This window comes from Onychomys torridus, chromosome 2 (assembly GCF_903995425.1).
Source record: "Onychomys torridus chromosome 2, mOncTor1.1, whole genome shotgun sequence".
In the NCBI taxonomy this organism is placed as follows: Eukaryota; Metazoa; Chordata; class Mammalia; order Rodentia; family Cricetidae; genus Onychomys; species Onychomys torridus.
The window spans coordinates 166,673,232-166,697,730 of record NC_050444.1 but is presented as its reverse complement, the minus strand read 5'-3'; the positions used below and the strand labels follow the sequence as shown (position 1 = coordinate 166,697,730).

Sequence of the window (24,499 nt, the reverse complement as noted above, 5' to 3'; positions counted from 1 at the left end):
TTTTTTTTTTTTTTTTTTTTTTTGGTTTTTCGAGACAGGGTGTCTCTGTGTAGCTTTGCGCCTTTCCTGGAACTCACTTTGGAGACCAGGCTGGCCTCGAACTCAGAGATCTGCCTGCCTCTGTCTCCCAAGTGCTGGGATTAAAGTCGTGTGCCACCACCGCTGCCCGGCTGATTTTATGTTTCTATTGGGGTCAGCACATCCACGTTAGCAGCTTCTCCTGTAGGAATGGCAGGCAGTTGTCTTCAGTTCTCTTCTGTGTGTGTGTGTGTGTGTGTGTGTGTGTTCATTGATGCATGTGTATAAGTGCACATGGTGTGTGGATGTGTACCCACATGTATTCCTATATGTCCTATTCACAGATGTGATGACAGCAGCTCTTAGCCCACTTCTCAAATCTGTCAGCTAAGTCTGTAGTTGGGGCTGTTACTGGCTCATTGAGGGTCATGGCACTGCCCACATGGCTCTAGTGACTGCTGAGGTGGATAGGAGGGAAGCAAGCGTGTCAACACTGAAATTTTCACCTTAGCCCTCATCCTAACTAACACCAAGCTAAACTGCCTTTGTGAGTGCTGCCCACAAAGCAGCCAGGTGTGTAGGAAGGCCCCACTTTCTTGAGTTTGGCCTTACAAGGGTGTGAGGTGATGGTTCCCCTTGAGGCAGCAAGTCTGAGCCGGAGCTACCCTGTACCACCTGTAGGCCCCTGGTTGCCATCCTGTCACCTCTGGCCGGACTCTTGGTTCTACATGTCACTACATGTGATGCTGGGGAATGTAACCTATCCAGCACCTACATGGGCCTTGTTAGAAAGATAGGAAAGTTGAGCATAGGCTGTACTTTGCATGGAAATCTGGTAGGCTACAGTTGCCCCCACCCCCCCCCCCTTGAGGAGCAATGTACCTTAAGAGACCAAGGATAAGTATCCTCTGAGGCAAAGTATTATCCTACAAGGATCCCTTGCCTGCAGTCTTTCTTGGAACTCAGCCCCAGGATCTCTTCTGCACCATTAGATGTTGAGGCTCTACCCTTTTCTCTGTGCTCCTTGACTCACATGAACCCTAGTTCCTGGAAGGTGGAGGAAAGTCAGAAGCCGTGGGTCCTAGGAGCCTGTATCTGGGTCCGGAACAAGCTCTTTCTCCAGCTTAGCCGTAATTCCTTTGGCTTTGCGATCAACCAGGCTACCTGTCTTTTCCCTCTGCCAGCTGTTGTCTAGCTTTCCTGTCCACAGTATTTACTGGCTAGCCAAGCTAGACTGTGCAGTGCTGTCCATGCTGTACCCTGTAGAAGTAGGGAGTGTTAGGCCTGTGAGAGGAGGGCAGAGTTTGTTGTTCACTAGGGCTTAAGGGGGAAGGAACACCTCCCAACTCAGCGATGTCCCCGACCCTTCAAGAGAATAACTAGGGGACTGTATGAACATGGAGGTGGTTACCTGTCACTAACCCTGTCTATTAAAGATGAGAATGAATGCTGGGACAGAGCCTATGAATTCAGAGTAGGTAAGAATGGCCCAGGAAAACTGGTTCCTGGGAGGAGGGCCAGGGCTGACAGGAGGACAGCTGGTTTCAAGATGTATGTAGCTAACAGAACCCTGGCTGCTTTCTGAGGCTCAGGCTGGATATTTATTGAGCTGTACTTGGTCTGGATACTTAAAAGTTAGAAGGGCTTGGGTCACCCTGCTGTCCTTTCTCAGGCCACAGCTCCTCAGTGATGCATGTTGTGCATGTTTCTGGTTACATGTGGTGGGTCAGAACCAGCCTGTGACTTCCCAGTGTTGGAGAGGAAGGCCTGATTTAGGATGTTTGGGACCACGTTGGTCAGACTATGAGGCCTGTTTATCCTGTTCTGCACTATTGAGGGCTTGTGGCTGAGGATGTAGGAAGTACAGGAGGTGGGGAAGTAAGGCCCCTCCTGCTGGCGTGCACTTTTAACTAAGTATGATTCTTGGCGAATCAGGCTTCCAAGAACAGTGCCTGCAGCATCTTGCACCTCCCTCATCCCATGTCCTTCTCATTGCAGCCTGCAGCCTTCCTCCTGTGCTGGATGGAGAGGCCTGTTTATCTTCCTCGATCTCTGGTGAAGGGATGGCAGGTGGCAAAGCAGCCATTACAGGCTGCCCTGCCCTCTGGCAAGTCATCTTGATGGAATGTCTGCTGGGAGCATCTGAGGGACTCTGGGGAAAGAATAGGTCCTTTTGCCCTGCTCCCACCCAGACCACCACTCCCAGGCTGGGGCTCAACCGCATCACAGACTGCTGGGGTACTACAGCTGGCTGTCTTCGGGACTCTGGTCCTTGTGCTTTAAGTTCTTTTTGTTTGTTGTTTGGTTTGGTTTTGGTTTTTGAGACTTTCTGTGTATAACCCTGGCTGTCCTAGAACTCACTCTGTAGACCAGGCTGGCCTTGAACTCACAGAGATGCACCTGCTTTTGCCTCCCAAGTGCTGGGATTAAAGGCGTGAGCCACCAGTGACTGGCTCGTGCTTTAAATCTTTTAACAGATACTTTCCAGTGACCATGTAGGGGACATCCCATGTCTGTTTGGGGACTTTGATTACACTCTCTCTGCTTTTGAAAGAGGTTTGTAAGCCTTCAGTTCCTTCAGGGTAGTGCCAGAGTGTGGCTCATGGGACCAGCACATCTGTCTAATACCTACTTGGAGTTCAAGCACTAGTCTCACTTTGGGGTACTTGTCCCTAACCCTTCTGTGCTGGCTTCACAGGCAGGCTACAACTTAGCTTCATCCCCCCAACACTGCCGCCACCACCACCACCACCACCACCACCAAGAAATCCCCTCTCAAGGGTGGGTGTAGCTGAAAGTTTTCCTGTGTCCCTCCTGGTCCACAGCCGCTCAGACCCAAGTAAACACACAGAGACTTATGTTAATTAAAACTGCTTGGCCATTAGCTCAGGCTTACTACTAACTAGCTCTTACACTTAAACTCAGCCCATTTCTGTTAATCTATATGTCACCAGGTTCTCTGTGGCTTTACCTGTGTGCCATTATATACTGCTCCCTGGACAATGGGCTGGCGTTTCCTGACTCAGCCTTCCTCTTCCCAGAATCTCCTTGTCTGCTTATCCTGCCTATACTTCCTGCCTGGCTTACTGGTCAATCAGCATTTTATTTATCAGTCAATCAGAGCAACATATTTACAGCATACAGAGCGACATCACCCATCATTTCCCCTTTTCTATTTAGAAGGAAGGTTTTAACTTCAGCATAGTAAAATTACATATAATAGAACAGTTAACAATCAAGAATTAGAGTTACAATTTCTAGTTTATTTGTATTTTGTAAAATTAAAGAAAATATTTTATCTATCCTATATTTGTGAGTCTAAAGTTTCATATCTAATTTATCTTTTATCATAACCAAGGAAAATTGTAACTATCTAGTCTTTAACTACATCAAAGACCCCAGAAGGATATAATATTACCTAAGTAAACAGAAAGAGCATTGTAAGCAACTTCCAAAACTCTGTAAATGACAGAGACAGCTGGCTGTCATCCAAAGTTCCTTTGCAATGTTGGGGCATCCATTCTTGAGCTTACAGGCCTAGAGTCTCTCAGCTGCTTCTTCCTGTGTCCTGCAGGATATTTAGCAGTTTCCGCAAAGCAGGAACCTGAAGGACCTTGCAGAGTTCAGTGGTCACCTTCCTTGGGGAGTCCTGAATGTCCAGTTGATACAACGTTTTGTCAAGCAGTCCAGGCAAGAACAGTTTCTTGCCCAAATGGCTAACTTTTGCCAGGAAGAAGATAAACTCTATATGGAGTGTCTTCGGTGCCCACCTTTCTCTTTGAAGAAAATAGGTGCTGTCAGGGCAGATGTGTCTCGTTGTTCAAAAAACATTTTAAATGCTATATTCTGTAGGTCTTTGAAGTGTTTGAAGATTGCCTACCTAATCTACTACAATTTAAATGAGCTGCATAAACATAATAGTATATATATATATAGTATAACAAAATTAACTTTAAATTTGTATCAACAAACTAAAATCTATACCAATGTAAAACATTTTAAGCTAGTTGCTCTTTTAAAGTAGGTTCAACAATCCACCCTTTTATCCTATCATATCTATATTCTATATTTCTGTATCAGGTGGGTTCTTGCCATTTTGACAGACCCGGGTCCATGGGAGGAGCTTATCATCATACCCAACTCCTGAGGTTCTTTTTAGAGAGCAGTGAGCCCCTCACAGATGTTCAGTGGGAGCTTGGGAGGGGAAGGATTATTCAGTGGGTCCTCCCAGGAGAGAGAAGGTAGGCTCTTGGTATCTTAGTTTCCTTGGAGAAGTCTTGTGAACAGTAGAGAAGTGACCTACTTAAGTTAAAGGGGTCAGAGTCAGTAGTCAAAACTGGTGCTTCTACTGCATTTGGGGGTTGGGGTTGTCTTAGAAATGCAATCTGCTTCCCCAGTAGCACAATAGTTAGAAAATAGGTTAATTTGAGCATGATGAGAAATGTGAATTATCATGTGTAAAATATTAATGGTGATTACAAAAATAGCTTTGAAACTCGTAGAGCTGTGGAATCTTCAGAAAAGACCCATAGCTCAAATTGAGCCAATTCCAGAGTGAGGCAATGCAGGGTTTACCTTAGAAGTAAGTGGCTTTAATGAGACCTGTTGTGGGGCTTCCAGCTCTGAACCATCCTGTGGGAAGAAGCTGCATTGATAGCATTCTACTGGGGGTTGTCCATGTAAGTTAAGTGACGACTTCATTCTGGCTCTGGTCTGCTCTTTGAAGGATTAGCAGGGGGCATGATGATTCTCCTCTGGCTAAATGCTCATTTGGGACCTGTTATGGCTAGACTGGTGTCTTGTGCTTAGAGGAGGCTACGGGCATTTAGAACTCTGGGCTGCCCCTGCTAGCCATGGACCACTGTTTTCTCAGGTTCTCCTAGCACAAAGACTACTCTAGTCAGCCCTAAATTGTGTAGATGTGGTCTACAACACCTGACATGTTTGGGGGGCGTGGCTAGAACTCCCCATTCCCACTAGACTAGTTATCCAGTGAGCCCCTGGGATCCACCTGTCTCCACCCCACAGCTTTGGGTTTACAGATGTACCATGCCCAGCTTTTATGTGCATGTTAGGAATCCAAACTCAGGTCCTTATGCTTGCATGGTAAGCACTTTACCCATTGAACATCTCTCCAGCCCCAGGTAGTTGGCTGTCTGACAGGAGCATTGTCTGAAGAATAAGGAAAGGAAGGACTCTGGACTAGGCTGTGGCAACTCGCCAGAGTCAGGCAGATCCTGGCCACAGGGGAGCAGATGTTGATGGGGCTTGCAAGATACAGCAGTAACCTTAAACCTAGTTAGAGTAGGATCAGGGCTGGGTGTGGAGTTAGTACTAAGTGGAACAAGGACTTTGGACCATGGTGTTTTGCTTCTGTGTCTGATGGTGATCAGAGTTCTCCTCATTAGATTAGAGCAGGTTTGTGGCTGGGCCTGATAGAGGATACTCTTGAGCCATTGCGCTAAAGGTTGGCAGTGGTGAGGGAGGTCTTGTAATGCTGACTTGCAAAGTCTGTCGAAGACCCACTGACCTACTTTGAAACAGAGGAGCCAGGAGAGACCACATCTTAGCCTAGGGCTTCTCTCCTGGAGTGATGGGTGCTTGCTGTTGTGGCCATGGCTGTTTTCATGTTCTCATTTGGTTCCCTTTGTTCTACATGTGAAAACTTTCTTGGAAACCTTTTTTTTTTTTTTTTCCTGTTGACATACCTGGTCTTCTGGAGATTTCCTCTTGTTCACTTTAGTGTTTTTCTGTTGAACCACTCATAGAGGGGGTTGCTTTTTGTGTGTGCTTGTCTTGAGTCTGTCCTGTACCCCAGGCATGGTGGGTGAGACCTTGTGGTCCATCTGAGATTAGTATCACAAAAATTTCCAAAAGAAAGTTTTTTTTTAATTTTGAAAGTCCAGTGTCTTCCTTGTTCAAAGTGACACAGTACACATAGTTTCCATCTGTTTAACTCTTTAGACGAAAGAAAATCACAGAGTCTATGACAGTTGTGCTGATTTTATGAAGAGTCCACAGTAAGTCACAGAGTGTGAGGCTGTCACAAGGTGTACAGCTGCCCCCAGAAACCCTCATTGTAGTCTTGACCCTGTATGCCTTTCTGGTCAGTAGTCATTACATACACTTCGAAACCATGTGCACATAAATGACAGCTCTGGGCCTTTATCCTGAGGGGACTTGGAAATAGCTGAGATTGGTGTGAAAAAAATTTCCAATTGAAATTTTTTTTTTTTTAAATTCTCACAGAAACTTTGGGTGAATAAATGCTTCCAATTTGAAGGTATTAACTGGTTTAAAGTTTATGATAAATTCTGCTTTTTTTAGGGGGTAAAATAGGGGCTGGAGAGATGGCTTAGAGGTTAAGGATGCTTGCTGCTCTTACAGAGTGCTCAAGTTTGGTTCCCAGCATCCATGTTGGGTAGCTCACCACAGTCTGGAACTCCAGCTCCATGGCATTAGACACTTCTGGCTTCTTTGGTCACCTGTACCCACATTACATATGCAAACAGAGGTATACACATGTACATAATTAAAAATAAGTATTTTAAAATAAAAACTAGAACAAATTTTAAATTGAATCATTACTAGGAAATAATTTACTAAAGATGTATTTTTATATTTACTAGAATGCATTTTACTAAGGTTTCTAAGTGAGCCAGATGTGGTGGAACACGTGAATCCCAGGCCAGCCTGGGCTGCTTCAGATTACTAAATTACTCTTAGGCCCATGTCTGCCTATGTGTCAAGAATGTCTTTTTAACTTCCTACAGCCTCCCAGTACTGGTTCCCAGGTTGAAATTTTCTTCTTGTGATTCATAAAATAGTGGGGCACAGAAGTACCAGTGGAGGTACAGTGTGGCCCCTAGGGTGCTGGCCAGGTGTCCCAGTGGAACAGTGTGGAGAAAAAGGTGCCCTAGGAGAGAGCTGACTGGGGAGGGTACTCTGAACACAGGAGGCATGGGAGTCAAACTTGAGTGGAAGGGGACAGTGGCATAAGTCTCTCCTGGCCTTATAATGTGAGCAATGGTAGTCTCTACTAGTGGTGTTTGTCCCAGCCTTTGATTGTTGTGCATGGTGAGAGTGAGTTTGCTGCCCAGGAGGGTCAGTCAGGGGTGGCTATGGCCCCTACACACACACACACACACACACACACACACACACACACACACACACACACACGGGATTCCATGGCATACCTGGAGCCCTTGGGTGACTGTTTTAGGATACCTATGTGTTACAGCTCTGCCCTCAAGGTTTTTGACTATGGCAGGCAGATGCTTCTCTATAGGATAGTAATCTACCATCGGGTCCTGGTCTCTGCTCACCTCACAGCAATGCCAGAATGTTCTGTGTATTTGTTTGAGAAGTTCCTCTCTATGGTATGAAGTCTAGAACCCTGTGGTGTATGCCTTATGAGAAGGTCTAGAATGTTCCTCAAACCAGAAGTCAGGCTACCTGCTCTGAGGGTTTTCTCTTCCTCATTAGCATTGCGCTTTAAAGACCTTACAAAGAGAGCACCTGTTGTTCATCTAGATGTTCATACTGAATACTCTTGTTTGTAATGCAGGCTTTGTACATGGCAGCAACCCACCCTAGAGTGTGCCCGTGGTCTTAACTGTTAGCCCCTTGGTGTAGGTCTTTCGGGCAGTGGCATCTACAGCGTGCCACACCTGCGTTGAATTCTGAAGACTGCAACTCTGCAAACCTCAGCCTCAGGCTTTGGTTTTCCACCAAAAAGGCATTAGCACAGGTTTGGGTTTTTTTAGTCCTTTTTTTTTTTTTTTTAAATTACAGAATCATCTATCTCTCAGAAAGATGTGGCTTTTACCATATGCAACCATCCCCACTATCTAATTTTAGAACTTTTTATCACTCCAGTATGAAATCTGGTATCATTAGCTGTCATTCTATAGGCCCTCCACCCTAACCCTATAGCCACTGGCCACCACTGATGTAAGTTGTCTCTGGGTGTTCCTGTTAGAGAAATTTTCTTCAAACAAAATCAGAATGTGTGGGGGTTTCTCCTCCTCTCCTCTCCTCTCCTCTCCTCTCCTCTCCTCTCCTCTCCTCTCCTCTCCTCTCCTCTCCTCTCCTCCCCTCCCCTCCCCTCCCCTCCCCTCCCCTCCCCTCCCCTCCCCTCCCCTCCCCTCCTCTCTTCCTTTCTTTTCTTTCTGTAACTGGCTTTTGTCACTTAGCAAGATGTTTTCTAAGGTCATCAACATTGTAGCTGTAGATGCCTCCTTGTGAGGGTTGGGTAGGGTCCCACAGCAAGGACACAACCCAGTTTGTTTGTTCATTCATTGTAGTTCCTGTTTCTTGTCTGTTACAAACAGTACACAAACTTGTACACATTTGTATATTTATGTGTGGATTCTGTTTCCAGTGGTCTTGGGGACAGAGCCAGAGTGGGATTGCTGGGTCATGTGATTCTTTTTAGTTTTTTTGTTTTGTTTTGTTTTTGAGTAATTGCCACACTGCTTTAACATATAACATTCCTACCAGTGGCACATATGTCTCCATATCATTGCTAATACTTGTATTATACGGGTTTTAAAAATCACAGCCATGCTTGTAGGAACACATACCACCTCACTGTGCTTTTTAATCAAAATATTTATCATGAGACACTTGTGGAATTCCAAGCAGTTGTAAGAAGCAATGCAAAGATTTCCTGCCTGGACCTGGAAATCTCTTAGTGACAGCACCCTGCAGGAACATAGGATGGATGCTCAAGCATGAGATTGCTGGTCATGTGGCTGCTCTGGGTGGGTGATTGGTTGGTTGGTTGGTTGGTTGCTTGGTTAGTTTTTAAATTGTTTTGGGTTTTGGTGCTGGGGAGCAAACCCAGGGCTTTATATTAGCTAGGTAGCACTCTCCAGCTGACCCCCACTCACACACTTGGCAGCTGCGTGAGGATCTGGATGACTGCTCTGTGGTGGCTTTACAAATTTGTGTTTCTACCAGTGGGTTACTGTTCGCTACATCCTGCCTTTTATTTGCTGTTGGCCATGGTTTTCATCCTTGCTGTCTTGATGGGCCTGAGATGGTATCTCATGATGCCTTAACCAGGCAGTAGAAAGTACTTGCTGGAGGGTAGATTTCTTTGGAGAAACTTTGGTACGCAGTTGCAGATTTGGATCCACAGCACTTTCACCGTGCTCTGTCCAAGAGGTTGTGGAGAGCAGCCTTGCATCAAGATGTAGGGGATGCATGTCAGCAACATTGAGGGACAGACCACAACAGTAGTCCACCTCTGTCTGCTAGGGTAATTAAGGGCTGGGTGCCTGCAGAGTAGATGAAACTTGTTCTCTGTGGATCCTACTGTGGGGCACTCAGCAGGGCTTGTGCTCAAGCCAGTGAGGTCCTGCTGTGGGCCTGGCACTGAGCTAAAGAAGACAATACTGACCCTTCCTTGTTTGATTGTCTGGCTATTACCTGGGGCTAGCATTCCCCAGGTTCTGGGACTAGGGCTATTCTTATAATACATTGGTAGGCTATAATTCAGCAGGACAAATATTTCTCCAGATTGCTAAGTTCTTGGTTGGCGTATGGATGGTGTCAGCCCGGGGTCTGTTGTGTTCTCTGCTCTAGAACAGCTGTCACCCCTCTGTGCTAGACTGGTCCTTCTCACTCAGGAGTGGTTAGGCTGTGGCTTCAGCAGCCTCACTGTAGCTTCTTGAATGGGATGAGAGTAGACATAGTTGTCTAGGATGTGTTTGCCATTGTGTCCTTTGACCCTCATGCTAGATTAGGAAGGGAAGACCTTGACCTTGAAGCCATACCTGTGGATCCCTGAGGCAGAGATGAGCAGGTGACACCTCAGCTGAAGTGTAGATGTTTGGAAATAGATGACACCAACCTTGACTGCTACAGAACCACCTCTGCATCAGTGGTTCTCAGCCAGAGCTCCTTTGGGTGTCGAACAACCCTTTCACAGAGGACACTTATCAGATACCCTGCATATCAGATATTTATATTACTATTTAAAACAGCAGCAAAATTACAGCTTTGCAGTAGCAGTGAAAATAATTTAATGGCCAGGCATAGGGGTGCATACCTTTAATTCCAGCACTCAGGAGGCAGAAGCAGGCAGATCTCTGAGTTTGAGGCCAGCCTGGTCTACAGAGCGAGTTCCAGGGCAGTGGGGGATACACAGAGAAACCCTGCCTTAAAAAAACAAATCCAGAAAGGAAAATAAATTTTATGGTTGATGCTCAGCACAACATAAGGAACTGTATTAAAGGGTCACAGCATTAGGGAGGTTGAGAACTGCTCTCTCTACATGGGACCCTTACTTCAATAATTGCAGAGAGAGAGGTCTGGAGATAGAGCTTAGTGGTAGACCATTTGCACAAGGCTCTGGGTTCAATCCCCAGAATCAAAAAAAGATATTATAAGAATTTGGCCACCTACCCTATTGACCACATCTAGTTTCCTCGGCATGCAGACCCCATGCCAGCTCTATCTTCAGACTGTGACTGAGCTACATGTGGACCCTGCCCAGTGCCTCATACTCTGGGTAGAACATTGTGTCTTGTCTCTGGGTCCTTCATGGAGCTGATGCCCCTGGTGTATCTCCTTAGCTTCCTCTCCAAGTAGGTGCTTCACAAACATCCATCATGGGACCAAGGCATTTCCACCTTCACCATCTAGCCAGTGGCCCTCTGCTGAGTCTTGACAGACAAAAATGGCATTCTCCACTCTGAGAGCTGTTTTCTGGTGTTGCCATCTGCTAATGTCCTTTCGATCTATGTCAGGGCCAAAACTAGAGCTTCTCAAGGCTTACCCCACTGGACCATGCAAACCTTTCAAGTCCAGAAGAGACTTATTCATGAAGCATTCCTGGGTCAGCCTTACCACTTCTCTCCACTTCTTGTTAGGAAGCAGCTGTCACGGACAGAAGCGACTCAGAAACTGCTTGTTCTTGGACGTAAGCATGGGTTAGTTCTATTTACCAAGTCGTGTGTCCCCATCATTGAGTTACTTCCAATCCTGTGTACCATGGAGGTCCTCACCCTTGGGGGGGGGGCAGTTGTGCTGTCCCTGACTGCAGTAAGATTGCTTGATATTGTCTCTGGTTCCAGAGTTGAGGTGACACCAAACCATCCTCTTAAAGGTTTGCCTCACACTGGGGAGATCATGGACTCCCAGCTGGCTCCCATATGTTTCTGTTTGTACCTGGTATGGATGTCAAACCCCAGTGGCCAAGAGGTTTGAGGTAGTAATCAACAGCACCACACTGGCCAAGGGTCTTAGCCAGAGAGACCCTCACTGCCTTGGAACCACATGAGGGAACACAACCCTGCAGTACCAAGGTGAAGGTCGCAGTCACAGGTAGACCACTAATTTAACCCCTGAAGGTCTTGATGCCTCCAGCAGAGTGTGACCCGGGCCCAGTCTCTCTCAGTCTGTCTGGGTGTTGGCCCCAAATCCCTTAGGCAGAGATTGCCTGTGACATAATGTTTCATTGGGTCTTGGCTTCTGGTCAGTCTCTTATATATGTGGCAACTCCTACCAGGACAGGCAAGGTGAAACATCCTTTTGCTCTGGGCTGCTGGCATCTCCTTGTATCTGGCTCTAGAGTTTGGGAGAGAACAGTCAGCACTTTGTCCACAGTGAGCCAGGGTCTTGAGAGAGATGCAGCCCCCACCAACCTGACCTCCCTCTCTCCTTATCTTCCTTCCTATTTGGGGAGAGGGCTGGAGAGATGGCTTAGTGGTTAAGAACACTTCTTTTGCTCTTGCAGAAGACCTGGATTCTATTCCCAGTAACCACATGCGGTTCACAAACTGTCCAGTTGCAGAGGCTCCAACAGATACATATATAATGCACATGCATGCAGGCTGAACATTCATAGCTGGGTAGTGGTGGTGTATACCTTTAATCTCTTAAGTTCAAGGCCAGTGAGTTCCAGGACAGCCAGGGCTACACAAAGAAACCCTATCTCAAAAACAAAAAACAAACAAAAATATTTATACACACAAAGTATTTATTTTTTAATGTTTGCCTGCATGTATGGATGAATGTATGTATACCACTACATGCCTGACTGGCACCCATGAAGGCCAGAAAAGGGCATCAGTCTGAAACTAGAGTTGCAGGTGGTTGTGAGTCACTGTGTAAGTGCTGGGGACCAAATCCAGGTCCTCTAGAAGACCAGCCAGTGCTATTAACTAACCACTGAGTCAAGGGAGATTCATTATTTCTGAGAGCTTCTAAACAGATAGTCATTCCTTGATATCCCCACAGCAGAGCTGGCTCCCTCCTAAGAAAACTGTTCTATCACAAGCAGAATCCCAAGTCCCTTCCTATCATTACTGTTTAGTTCTCAAGCCTGGGACACATTGCTCAAGGAACGCTCAGGTATGAGGCACTCTGAGACATCATAGACTTCTTCCGGGTGGCTGTTACCCTTTGGATGGCATAGAGAGCAGTGCTTAGCCTGCCTTATTGCTGTTGGCAACTGTTGAGTTTTGGTGTTCCCTCGTAATCCATCTCGTTGTATTTGTGTGTTTGAGAGCCTAAGTGACAAGAGACCCTGGCACTAGATAGGCTGAGAACCTGGCTGGAATTAGACCAGCCTCACTTCCTGACATTTGTTCCTTCTGTTGGCCTTTCCCGCCTCTGTCCCTTGGAAGTATGCCTGGGCTGTGCCCTGAAGTGTGGGTACTGTCTACACAACCAGGGACATACAGCAGGGCCCCTATATGCTCCCATGGCTGCTTAGTGGTCACTTAAAGATGGTTGGCATCTGATATGGTGACCAGAGCACTATAAGAAGTTAGACTGCACATTTCCATCACACCCTGCTATGACTCTGAGCTTACCTAGTGCCATCTGCTAGCATTTGGGATGATAATTCTCGTTCCATACACCAAAGACAAGGAACTGGGATATGGCTGGAAGGGTGGCTGGGCAGGCCGGCCTTGGGGGGACAGGTTCTGAGGCAAGGTCTCTCTGTTATGTAGCTCTGACTGTCCAGGAACTTGCTATATAGACCACACTTACCTTGAACTCCCAGTTATTAACTGCCTCTGGGATTAAAGGTGTATGCGTACACCACCACCCCTTGTTCTGAGGCTGACTTTTTGACAGGGTTTCTCTGTAGCTTTGGAGCCTGTCCTGGAGGCTGACTCTTGACTAGTGAAGTTTCTTAAACATTGGGATGAAGAATGGCAATAAACTTGTTCTTTCAGGACTGGGGCTGGGTAGGGACTGCCAGGATTCTGCAGCCTGTGGGGTGAACAGATGCTCTATAGGGGCTTCCCTGGGCCCCTGTTGGGTCTCAACTTCTGCTGTGGGTATTTAGTTACTATGATCTTAGCACAGTGTGTGCAGGTCTCTTTTAGTACCCAAGCTCACTCCCCACTCTCTCCAAAGCACTAGCAAGGGCCCTCTGCCTTTGGCAGGTTGCCATGCCTTGTGAGGGTTTCTCCAGCTACCTGCTGTCTTTGTTTATTGGGCATAGACATCCACAGGAAACACTGCCTGTCTGGTTTAGAGTCCCCAATCCGTGCAGTGTGACTCTGCTGGCCACAAACCCCTGAGGCTCTGACTGACTGTTCTCTGTACTGTCTGAGGCTAGAGGCAAGTGCTACAGACAGCAGCCACATTGGCCACAGCTCATCTCTTGAGTGCCAGGCTCTACTGTATCCCATGGAACCATATTGTCCTGCTCCGTTTCTGTCTTGGTCAGCATGAGTGTCTCAAGTATTCTTTCTGAGGTGGATGTTTGGAGGTGGGGGTGAGGAATTCCTAAGTTCCCTATGGGTCAGAGTACACAGACCCCCACAATGTAGAGTATGGAGGGGTGGAGTGGGGTGGGCATATGCAGCTGGCTCTTCACTTGCTTTGGGATCTATGGTATCCACAGCCCTGGCTGGCCCTGCCCTTCCTGCACAGGTGCAGAGGCTCACACTCAGTGGCACCTGTTCTCAGTGTGTCTTTGCCCTTGGGATGTGGGGGAAAACAAACATCCACTGTCTGAAGCCCCAGAGAGGAAGTGGCCACAGGGCACTGCTGTGGCCAGCCCAACTAGCTCCTCCCCTGATACAGCCTGATAATGGCCTTATGGTATTGGACTTTTGGGGGCAGGGCTGCCTCTTGTAGACCTGTTCAGGTCCTGGTCTTGGCATGTGGGTCCAGAGCCCACTTCCTGGCTGATAGGTGTTGTGGGCTGTTTTTGAGGCCCCACAAAAGGTCAGAAATCAGAGGTAACTGATTGGTTCTAACTGGTGCTCCTAGAGGGAAACACTATGGTGTGTCATAAGGTACAGCTTTGTCCTTGACCATTGACTAACTTCTAGGATCCCTGGTATCTCTAATGTGGACAGTGATATCCTAGGCCTGACGAAGCCTTTTCTCTGCAACTTTGAAAAGTAGAACATGTATCAGGTGGCCCTTCTTCAGGGTCCTCTTGCTTAACAAATGCCCTTCAGCTTCACCCTCACTTTTGCAACTTGGCGTTAGCTTGGTATTAAAGGGGGAATTCCTGTCATCATCTAGTTTTAAGACTTCCTTGTTCTGTAAGAGTTCTTCCTGCCTGTGGGCTTTTTATGAAAATCTCAGGAGAGTTGTTCCAGGTACCTGCAGACTCCTCCATTAGTTTCAGGGGCTTCCCCATCTTATGTCTGAAAGCAGCTGGATTGCCTTAGGAGACTTTGACCCTAATACACTAATCTGACTCGTGTGTGTGTGTGTGTGTGTGTGTGTGTGTGTGCCCGCGCACCCTTCTGCACAGGAAGCAGCCTCACCCAGTGGTCCTATTCTTCAGCCTTTTCTGCTGGGTCACAGTCTGGCTTATAAGGCTGCCTAAGAGGTATCTCTTACTCCCCACCCCCCAGGTCTCTGGAGTTTTCAAGTCAGCACCAGACTAGACTTGTGGCTTTCTCTGTGAAAGAATAGAGCTCACTTTCCGCACCTGCATTAGCCAGTGTCTGCTTAGGGCAGGAAGCCCCACCCTGGTGTGCAACACCACCACCCTTCTGCCTTCACTGTAGGAGGGATGCTTGCAATTACGGAAGTGGGTTGGGTCTTCTGCTCCAGCCAGCATCTTGGGTGTCTACCCCTGCTGGGGGCACACATGGCCTCCACTGACAGGGCCTCTGCTGAATGACACTGTGACGTTGCGACTCATTTCCTCTGGAAAGCTACAACACAACTGAGGTGGTTTCAGTGTCTTTTTTGTTGGTTGTTTCTATGTCTTTGAGGAACATGCACCCCAGCTGAGCCTGTGTTTATCTCTGAAAGTGCCCCCAGGAACAGCACTGCCTCATCCCTTAGGTAGCTAGCTGCTTATTTAGGAACAACACCAGTGTGGTCCCTCCAATGGTTCCCTATTCCAGGTCCTTCTCTTCCTGAGCACTAGAGTGGCCCCAGTAAGGATTCTTCTTGGAAGGGCAGCAGACCTCTCAGGTACCTGGGATGGGTACCCAGCACAAACACTAGACACTCCATGGCCTTGATGAAGGCCTCCACTAGGGCTGATCTGTCCCTCCTGTCTAAATTCATGGAAGTTGTCGCCTTCCAGGGGATAAGGTTTCAGCCTCGCTTCCACTGGGCAGTTGTGTGATAGGGAGTTTCCCCAAGTATTCTGGAGAAGAACCCTGCTCTTCTGTATACTTGAGGCCCCTTGGCTAAAGGCCAGAGACCTCACTTTGGCTTCACACACACCCCCACCAACCACCCTCCCACCCCCACCCCCGCATGCCCCAGGTAACTTCTGCCTAGGCGCAGCTGTGCCTGGGATTGGGTCTGTTGGTTCTACTGTCCTAGGGTCCCTGTCATGTACTTAGGCCCTAGCTGGGGGATAGTATAGCCTAGCTTCTATTGGCTTCTCTGCTCTGGGTGAGGCCCATGCTGTGATTGTCTTGCAGATGTCTCTGGTGGGTGACATTTGGGTAGAGGGTCACAAGCTTTCCCATACAGATTGGCTCAGGTGTGTGCCACTTAGTGGGGTGTCAAAGTACACCACAGCTGGTGCCTGAAATACACTAGGGTGCTGAGTAGTTTCTGTGAGCTTCTGACAGTAACACCTGGTAAAGCTATTTATTTTGTGCAGTGTGTCACGGTCCTTCAAGATGAATGTTTCTTCCCTCTGGGGAAGGGTGTCTCTAATGCCCACTAATGAGGCAGTGACAGAGGGCAGCTTGAGCATAGCTGCTTATTGGCTCACATTTGAGCCTGTGGTCACTGCTGGGTCATTTAGCCCATTCCTGATATTGGCCATGGAGTGGGACTAATCCCTTTCAGCCTTTCCAGCAACATTATCTGTATTCTTAGGAAGCAGTGTAGACCGAAGGCAAAGAACCTAAGGGTCAGAGCACTGTGGATACCAGAATGGATCTTGGCAGATCCACGCAGAGCCTGCTGCAGCTGTGAGTGAGATCACCTCACAGCAGCCCACAGCTGCACAGTGTCCTCTCTGTTCTCATGCAATGCCCTTGCCCCTCGGCAGAGGCATCAGGCTTACCTTTCCGCACAGGGCCAAGGGTACACTATGTTCATGGCTCCGTATATTCTGGGCACTTGGGGCTCCTTCATAACTTCATAGGAGTTATGCTGATCCAGTGGGGAGCTTGCTGCCATGGAGCTGGTAGGCAGACTAGGACCCTGCCTGGGCCCAGGGACCCCAACAGGGCCTTTTGTGTTGATCACAGGTCTCAGAGCCCCCAGCTTCCATAAGACCCAGAGCAGACGACACTTCCTCACAGTCCCCTGCGTCTTCTGAGAAGGACAAGCAGTCCACTTGGCTGCGGACCTTGGCTGGTTCCTCCAATAAGGTGCTATGTGGGAACCTGTCTGGGGTCTTTGGGGAGGGTATCAGGCCCTTCTTTGAGCCAACTCTGGCTCTACCTGGTCTCAGGGACACAAAGTGGCCTGTTTTTCTGTAGTCACTTACACAGGGGACTCTCTTGACAGAGCCTTGGCTGCGCTCACCCTCGCCAGCGCCTTTCTGCTTTCCGGCCCTGGTCCCCTGCAGTGTCAGCAAGTGAGAAAGAGACCTCCCCACACCTCCCAGCCCTGATTCGAGACAGGTGAGTGAGGAGTGCACAGGAGAACCAAACCCCGGTTTACAGGCTGCCACGGGTTGGCACCTTTAGTCCTGGATGAACTATAGAGAACTTTGAAGTCTTGGGTAAGGTTGTTCACAGACCTGTCTATTAAAGTTAGCTTCCCAGCAGGGCACAGAGATCCATGCCTTTAATCCCAGCATTCAGGAGGCAGAGGCAAATTAATCTTTGTGAGTTTGAGGCCAGCCTGGAATATATAACAAATTCTAAGCCAGCTAGGGTTACACAGAGTTCCTACCTCAAAATAAAATAAAAATAATAGCCTTCCATGGACATGAAGATCCAGCTGTGTGCCATCCTAGCCCAGCCTGTGGGAAATTTGTGTTTCCCAATCATTAGAACCTTGCCCTTGTGATTCAGAGTTGGGAGAAGATGGTTCCCTGTGTCCTGGCTGAGTCGCAGGGCCCGCTCTACAGCTCATATGGGGACTTGTGGAGCAGATGTGCCCCAGCTAAGCATCTATGCCTCTTACAGCTTCTACTCCTACAAGAGCTTTGAGACAGCTGTGGCCCCCAATGTGGCCCTAGCACCACCAACTCAGCAAAAGGTTGTGAACAGTTCACCATGCACCACTGTGGTCTCTCGGGCATCAGAACCTATTACCACTTGTATCCAGCCACGGAAGCGGAAGCTGACCATGGAAACACCAGGAGCCCCAGATATGCTGACATCTGTGGCTGCCCCAGAGGAAGACAAGGATTCTGAAGCTGAGGTGGAAGTTGAAAGCAGAGAGGAATGTAAGTATGGATGGGACTCTGCTCCTTTGGACATCAGTACAGGGGATGGGATAGGGTGGAGGCATATGGTATGACCAAGCCAGTATACTCCAGAATGCCTAATGCTTTGGTTTCTCTGTCCTCAGTCACCTCCTCCTTGTCCTCGCTGTCCTCTCCGTCCTTTACCTCGTCCAGCTCTGCCAAGGACCTAAGCTCCCCAGGCATGCATGCTCCACCTGTGCTTGCTCCTGACGCTGCAGCCCATGCTGATGCCCCAAGTGGGCTAGAGGCAGAGTTGGAGCATCTGCGGCAAGCCCTGGAGGGTGGCCTGGATACCAAGGAAGCCAAAGAGAAGTTCCTACATGAGGTGGTAAAAATGCGTGTGAAGCAGGAGGAGAAGCTGACAGCAGCCTTACAGGCTAAGCGCAGCCTGCACCAGGTAATGTGGACAGCGGCAGGCCATGAAATATAGAAGACTACTTCCCTTTTGTCTGCCCAAGCCCTCTTGGGGAGCCTTGGGGTTCTTCCCAGATCCTCTGGAGGACCCAGCTCTGTGAGGCACTTTGATGTCCAGAGTCCTCCTGTGCTTCTAGGAAGGCTTCCATGGTGGTCTCAGCTGCAGCTTTCCCTGTGTGGGCCTTACTGAAAGAACTGGCATGTTTTCTTGGCCACGCACGGTAAAGGCCAGTGTCAGTGGTAAGTGAGGAGTGGCTGTCCAGTGATGCCTCTCACTCTGTGCCAGGAGTTGGTTTACTCTCCACTAGTGAGACTTGTGCTCTGCATACAGAGTGCAGGGATGGCTTCTGAAGCTGTGTCTCCAAAGGGACTTAGCAGCAGGCCTTTGGGATGGATGCTTGGGAGGTGCGTGTGTACTCACACTGACTTGCCGGTTGTTTGGGCTCCGCATCACCTTTCCAGACTGCAGCCTCTCCTTTTGCGCCTTCTTTTCATGCTGTTTTATTTTTCTGACATGAGTAGGGGAGGCCCAGTTCTCAGGCAGCCTGGGGAGAGTGAGGAGCTCTTGGCCAGGGCTCAGCAACCTCTGCTGAATTCACACCTCAGCCTGAGTCTGGCAGCTCTGGGGGCAGCCTCACATGCGTGGGCTTTAGCACAACACAACCCTGTCAATCCTCAGGGCTGCAGGATTTCAGATGTTCTCCTCGAGTGAGTCTTAGTCATTCCCTCATCCTCTCTTGCCCCCATTCTGGGTGGAGGTGTGATTTCCCACATGACTATTCATGGAGGACGGGTGTCATACTGCATTCTAACAAGTGGGGGAAGGGCATAGGAAGTACCAAAAGTAAATGGCTCCCTCTGCACCTCCTGGCCTCAGGTGCAGTGCCTGAGACTGTCTGCTTGGTGTTTTCCTCCCCTACCCATGTGCATGTACATTTGGGAAGAGGAGGAGGAGGAGGAGGAGGAGGAGGAGGAGGAGGAGGAGGAGGAGGAGATGTGAGAAGTTTCTGCTGCAGCCTTGATAGAAACAACCTACAGCTTCTAGTACCAGCTAGTAATAAGCTCTCTGCTGGGCCCTGGAGGGAAGGAAGCTAACAGTCAGATCAACCGACTATTGGGTGCAGGGTGGGCACAAAGGTGCTGGGTTGGCAATGCTCTGAACCTGTCTGCTACGTGTCTTTCCAGGAGCTAGAATTCTTGCGTGTGGCCAAGAAGGAGAAATTGCGCGAAGCCACCGAGGCCAAGCGCAGTTTGAGGAAAGAGATTGAGCGGCTCCGGGCTGAGAACGAGAAGAAGATGAAAGAGGCCAATGAGTCTCGGGTGCGCCTGAAGCGCGAGCTGGAGCAGGCACGGCAGGTCCGGGTGTGTGACAAGGGCTGTGAGGCCGGCCGCCTGCGTGCCAAGTATTCAGCCCAGGTACTAGGGGTGGGTTGGCTGGTAGATTGACCTGCACAGTGAATATATGCTATCAAAGATCCAATGTTATCGGTTTAACCATTTCAGGTTGGATCTGTGAGGTAATGATGTGCCATGCCTGGAGGCCCTGAAGTGTATCCAGTAGACCTGGGCCTGGGTACTAGACACTGTTTTCCATAGCCACCAGGACCATTGTGGCCCCAGAACATAGACCACCCTTCCTGCTGCTGGCTTGGGAAGCAAGCTCTAAGCTAGGGTCAGGAGATGGTCCTTGCTAACTGTACAGAGTGGCAGCTCCCAAAGCTTAGGGCTCCAGCCCAGTGAGGAAGGGAAGGTCTTCTACATCTGTAGTGCTATTTGGTTCCCTCTTGGGTCAGAAGTATAGGGTGGATGTGGAGCTAGTCCCTGCTCTGATGCAGCAGATGAGGCTCTCCTAAGCCTCGACATCTGGGCCTTTTCCTGTGAGCCTTCAGGTGGGGCAGACATGGCACCGAGGGCTAAATGGGAACTCAGAAGGGAGATGTGGCCTTGAGTTTGAGTGGTAAGTGCTGGTGTTAGGCACTACTGACCACTCAGCATCCCTTTCAGATTGAGGACTTGCAAGCAAAGCTGCAGCATGCAGAGGCGGACCGGGAGCAGCTTCGAGCTGACCTGTTGAGGGAACGTGAGGCCCGTGAGCACCTGGAGAAGGTGGTGAAAGAGCTTCAGGAGCAGCTGTGGCCGCGGCCCGAGAGTGTGGGCGGTGAGGGCAATGCCGAGCTGGGTCCCTAGCCTGCGCAGTGCCTGCCACTGCCACATGGACCTCCACACGTGCGCAGAGGGCGGCGGGGATGTGGCTCTGCAGACCCAGCCCATGCCTCTGCAGCCACACAGCACAACGTCTCTACTGTGCCTATTACCAAGCGAGTGTTTGTAACCATATACTTTTGGAATCCACTGCAAAATTTTCTACTGGCCAAGTTCAAGTAAGCAAGCCATGTCCCCCAGCTGCAGCCAGAGTTGAGACTAGCTCTGTGGTTTGTAGCTGGTCCTCTGCTTGCTAGAACATTCTAACATTTACACTTTTGTTATAAGCTATTTAAAACCAGTAAGAAGACTTGATATTCAGAAAATCAACATGTTTTTTAATGACTAACTGTAAAGGCCCCTACACGTGACGCCATCTGGACACCCACTCTGGTGGGGGTGGCACCCACCCACCGCCGTCCTGGGAAGCCATCACCGCTCATCTGTGCCCGCGGCTGCAAGAGGACAGCAAGGGTTTTCTTCAGAGTCTATTTTTTCAGCCACAAGGACCCCAGTCTTCCTGCTGCTGCCAGGAAGAGCAGGGAGAGCGCCGCGTGCAAGATGAGCCCCAACACTGCCCGCCTTACCGCCGCTGCCCCGCCCACCAACATCACCACTAACCCTGCCGTGCAGGCACACCGGGGTCCTGAGTCAGTCCATTCAGGCCCCTGGATGCCCCTGCACACCTACACCTTGAGGGGCTGACCTGTGTTAGGCAGTGGCCATGGTCCAGTGTCCTATTGTGTTGTTCCCCATACACACCACCCACCCACCCACACGCTGCTTGACCACAGCAACCCCTTTTCAATGCAGCAGACATCACTCCTCTCATCTTGGGACTGAGGCTGCAGCATTGGAACAAAAACAGCATTAGATCACTTTTTTCTTTCTCTCTTTTTGTTGTTGTTGTTCATTTAAACATGTACGTAGAACTGCACTTTGTCAGAACCCTCCCCTCTCTTTTTACTCCCCAGTTAACTGAGGTTTTTACTGATTTCTAGAGCAGTTCAAACCCTAAGTGCTCCAGTGCTTAGAAATCCCCTCTGGTGCTTGGTTGAACAAGGGAATCACAAGAAAATGAAAATGCAGAGACTGAACTTGGGGGTCGTTCTGTGCCTTCCAGCATCTTGTACAGCAAACCCTGACTTGTCTTTTTACCCCCAAAATACCGTCTTCAGTAGCGATTGAATCTGCCACTGTCAAAATACGTTACTTGCATTTATTCCAAATAATCTCGTTTACTCTTAACTGTTTATGCAAATTGTATAAGGTTTCTTATGCCCAAGCTTGAGAAATGATTTCCTAGTCGACAAGAGGCCACCACCCATCCTCCAATTGTGTTTATTTCCATGAGAAGATCACAGAAGCCTCCCTCTGCTCCAGTCCTAACGGCAGCCATGAGCTGAGGGGAGGTGGAGATGGCTTGTGCAGGTACAAACAACCTCAAGGACTGTCGCCTGCGACTGGAGACTGCTAAGCCCTGACACTCGGTGCCGAGGTCGGCTGCAGGGTTTTGCCCTTGGTTTACTGTGGGGGGCTGGGCTGCTGCCAGGTCCCCCTCCTGAAGTGCAATGCAAAAGGGACATCATGTATATGCAGCGTTTATTTGGAGTTTTTTCTTTGGCTTTTTTTCCTCTCAGTTATGAAACTTGTATGCATGGATTTCACATCTCCATAGCTAGACCCACCCATGGGCATTATGACCGTGTCTCCTAAAGGGTCAGTTTTGTTACGCAACACGAAGAATGCTGTCTTCAGCCTTGTTTTTCTAGAGTTGTGTTTTCAGTCATTTCTTCAAGGAAACTAAATGATTTAGTTGGAGCAAAGCTTTAAGTGTGTTGGTGTGCTTCTGTGTGGCTGTCCCTGTTGCCCAGTTGGAGATCACAGTGATTTTGGGCCCCTTTGAGCCTTGGGTTCCAGGGGCACTTGCTTTTATCAATAGAGCTCTCCTTGCCGCAGCTCAGTTCCTGGCCACCGTCAGTTCCCTGGCCTCCTTGGTCCAGCGCTGGCCCCATTATGGGAAGGAAGAGCGCTGTCTACAGCAGAGACCCTCCTGATGTGCCAGAGTGACTTGGGAAGGGCTTGTCATCTCCTGAGTCGTTCCTCCTGAGTCCCTCCTCCCCTGCTTCCTATGAGGCCCTTGGAGGCCGTGGGCCAGAGCGCAGGCTCCTGGTTCCCAGAAGCTTGTGACCTAGGTCCTGCTAATGTTTCTGCCAGATGCCTGGCCCATCCTGGGTAAAGCTAGTGAAGCACCGGGTATTTTGTGCAGCTGCCGTGGAAGGCAGCCCTGCTTGTTGCAGGACCTGCCGTGGACTGAGGACAACCAGGTGCTGCATCCCTGGCTCCCCATTAGGAAGGCTGCAAATTTCTGTTCAGAGAAAGGGAAGAGAGGTTTCCATCGTGTTGGCTGTTGACTCTCCCTGTATGTTAAACCCTTTATCAGTTTACTCATCATTTCTATCCTGAAAATTTTTTAACGAAGGGAAAAAACAACAGCAATAACACTCATTGGTGAGCAGCTACTCATACACATGACACCCTGCTTTTCATACAGAACTAGCCAATGTAAAACAACTCACATGTAAATACTTTTTCTTCCATTTCACACCATTGTATTATACGTGTATAGGTGACTCCTTTTCCAGAAACTTTTCTTACCTGCTGATTGTCTTGTTTTCAGGGTTGTTTTTAACTGAGGAAAAATTGCTCATTTGCCAGAGGGGACAGAAGCGTCTTGTGGCATTTCCCATGTGGTGTCCTCCATGGCCACCCATTAACCCCAATTCCTACACAGAGTATCCTCCAAGGTCCCTCCCCACATGCCCACCCTAGGGCTGGGGGGGGGGTGTACGTTAAGTCAGGATTCTCAAATGATATTTTCATCAATTAAAGAAAAATAAACCCACATCAACCGTCATAACTGCCCAAGCTCTGCACCTCCAGTCCTATGCTGCTGCTAATGACAATATGATGGCTTACTCTGCTACTCAGAACTATTTTTATGTAATTAATGTATGCTTTCTTGTTTATAAATGCCTGATTTTAAAAAGGAAAAAAGAAAAAGCTTGGCATATTTATCTATTTCCTTGTGTACCTGTTAGTCCTTTGGCCTCTCCCCTCTCCCCAAACAGATGACGTTGTACAATAAAGGACTTCCAGAGTACTGTGGGTGCTGGCAGCCCCCATACGTGCAGTCAAGTCCTCAGGAAAGGGGGACAGCATCTCTACAGGTTAGACCTGGGGCTGTGGTCACTCAACTGTTACCAGGAACCCTGGACTGGGAACCCTGACCAGGCTGGGACAGGATTCACAATGGGCATTGCTGGACAGATGGACTGGGCATGGCCCTTCCTGACATGGCTTCCATAAAGATCTACTGGATCAAAACTTCCTGGGACATTACATCAGCCCCCCCGCAAGAAGCACCTGGGCTGTGTACTATAGAGAACAGAGTCACAGAACCATAGACCCAGTGCTTAGCCCTCCCTGCCTCTTGTTAACTTTTATAGAGCCAGACTCTTATCCCAGAGTCTGCAGTCTTCACCACAGGAGTCTGAGTGGGACATCTGCCACACAAGACCAGTACCCCAGTTCTTCCTGTCCCTGTGCCTACTGGGGGGGGGGGGGCAGACAGTTGGACCCTGGTTTGGTGCCTCACATCTGATTCCAGTACTAAAGAGGCCAACAGTTGAATCACCACAGGTTTAAGGCTAGACAGGTCTACATAGTTCCAGAACAGCCTAGTATATTTGTCTTTTGAACCTTGTCTCAAGGTGTGTGTGGGGGGGGGGGGGGGGGGCAGCTCACAGCCATCACTGAGGCCCTGGCAGCCCTAGGCATAAACTGAGAAAAGAGTTGCGCTGTAGCAGTGGCTGGCCAAGGGCCTACTCAGGCTGGGGTCTGGACATGGGTTCTTTTCAGTGACTATGGATGACTGTTAGGAGCCATCTCTATAACTGGTGGGATGAATGCATGAAAAACGAGGAATATAGCCAGAGGAAGGCCTGATTGCAAACAACCTTGGCATCCAGT

At 48.9% G+C, this 24,499-nt stretch overlaps 1 protein-coding gene across 2 annotated transcripts in view; it reads left to right on the top strand.

Moving 5' to 3' along the window:
- Positions 1 to 23,550, top strand: part of Ski (SKI proto-oncogene) — a 74,427-nt gene extending 50,877 nt beyond the window's left edge. The window contains exons 2-7 of one of the 2 annotated variants that reach the window (XM_036178186.1): positions 16,680 to 16,802; positions 16,942 to 17,057; positions 17,568 to 17,830; positions 17,956 to 18,248; positions 19,451 to 19,681; positions 20,270 to 23,550. In XM_036178186.1, coding sequence (XP_036034079.1) covers positions 16,680 to 16,802; positions 16,942 to 17,057; positions 17,568 to 17,830; positions 17,956 to 18,248; positions 19,451 to 19,681; positions 20,270 to 20,452 — 1,209 coding nt within the window. In that variant the 3' untranslated portion in view covers positions 20,453 to 23,550. The remainder of the gene's footprint in view (positions 1 to 16,679; positions 16,803 to 16,941; positions 17,058 to 17,567; positions 17,831 to 17,955; positions 18,249 to 19,450; positions 19,682 to 20,269) is intronic. The other variant, XM_036178187.1, reaches the window with a different exon arrangement.
- Positions 23,551 to 24,499: the final 949 nt, after the last annotated feature.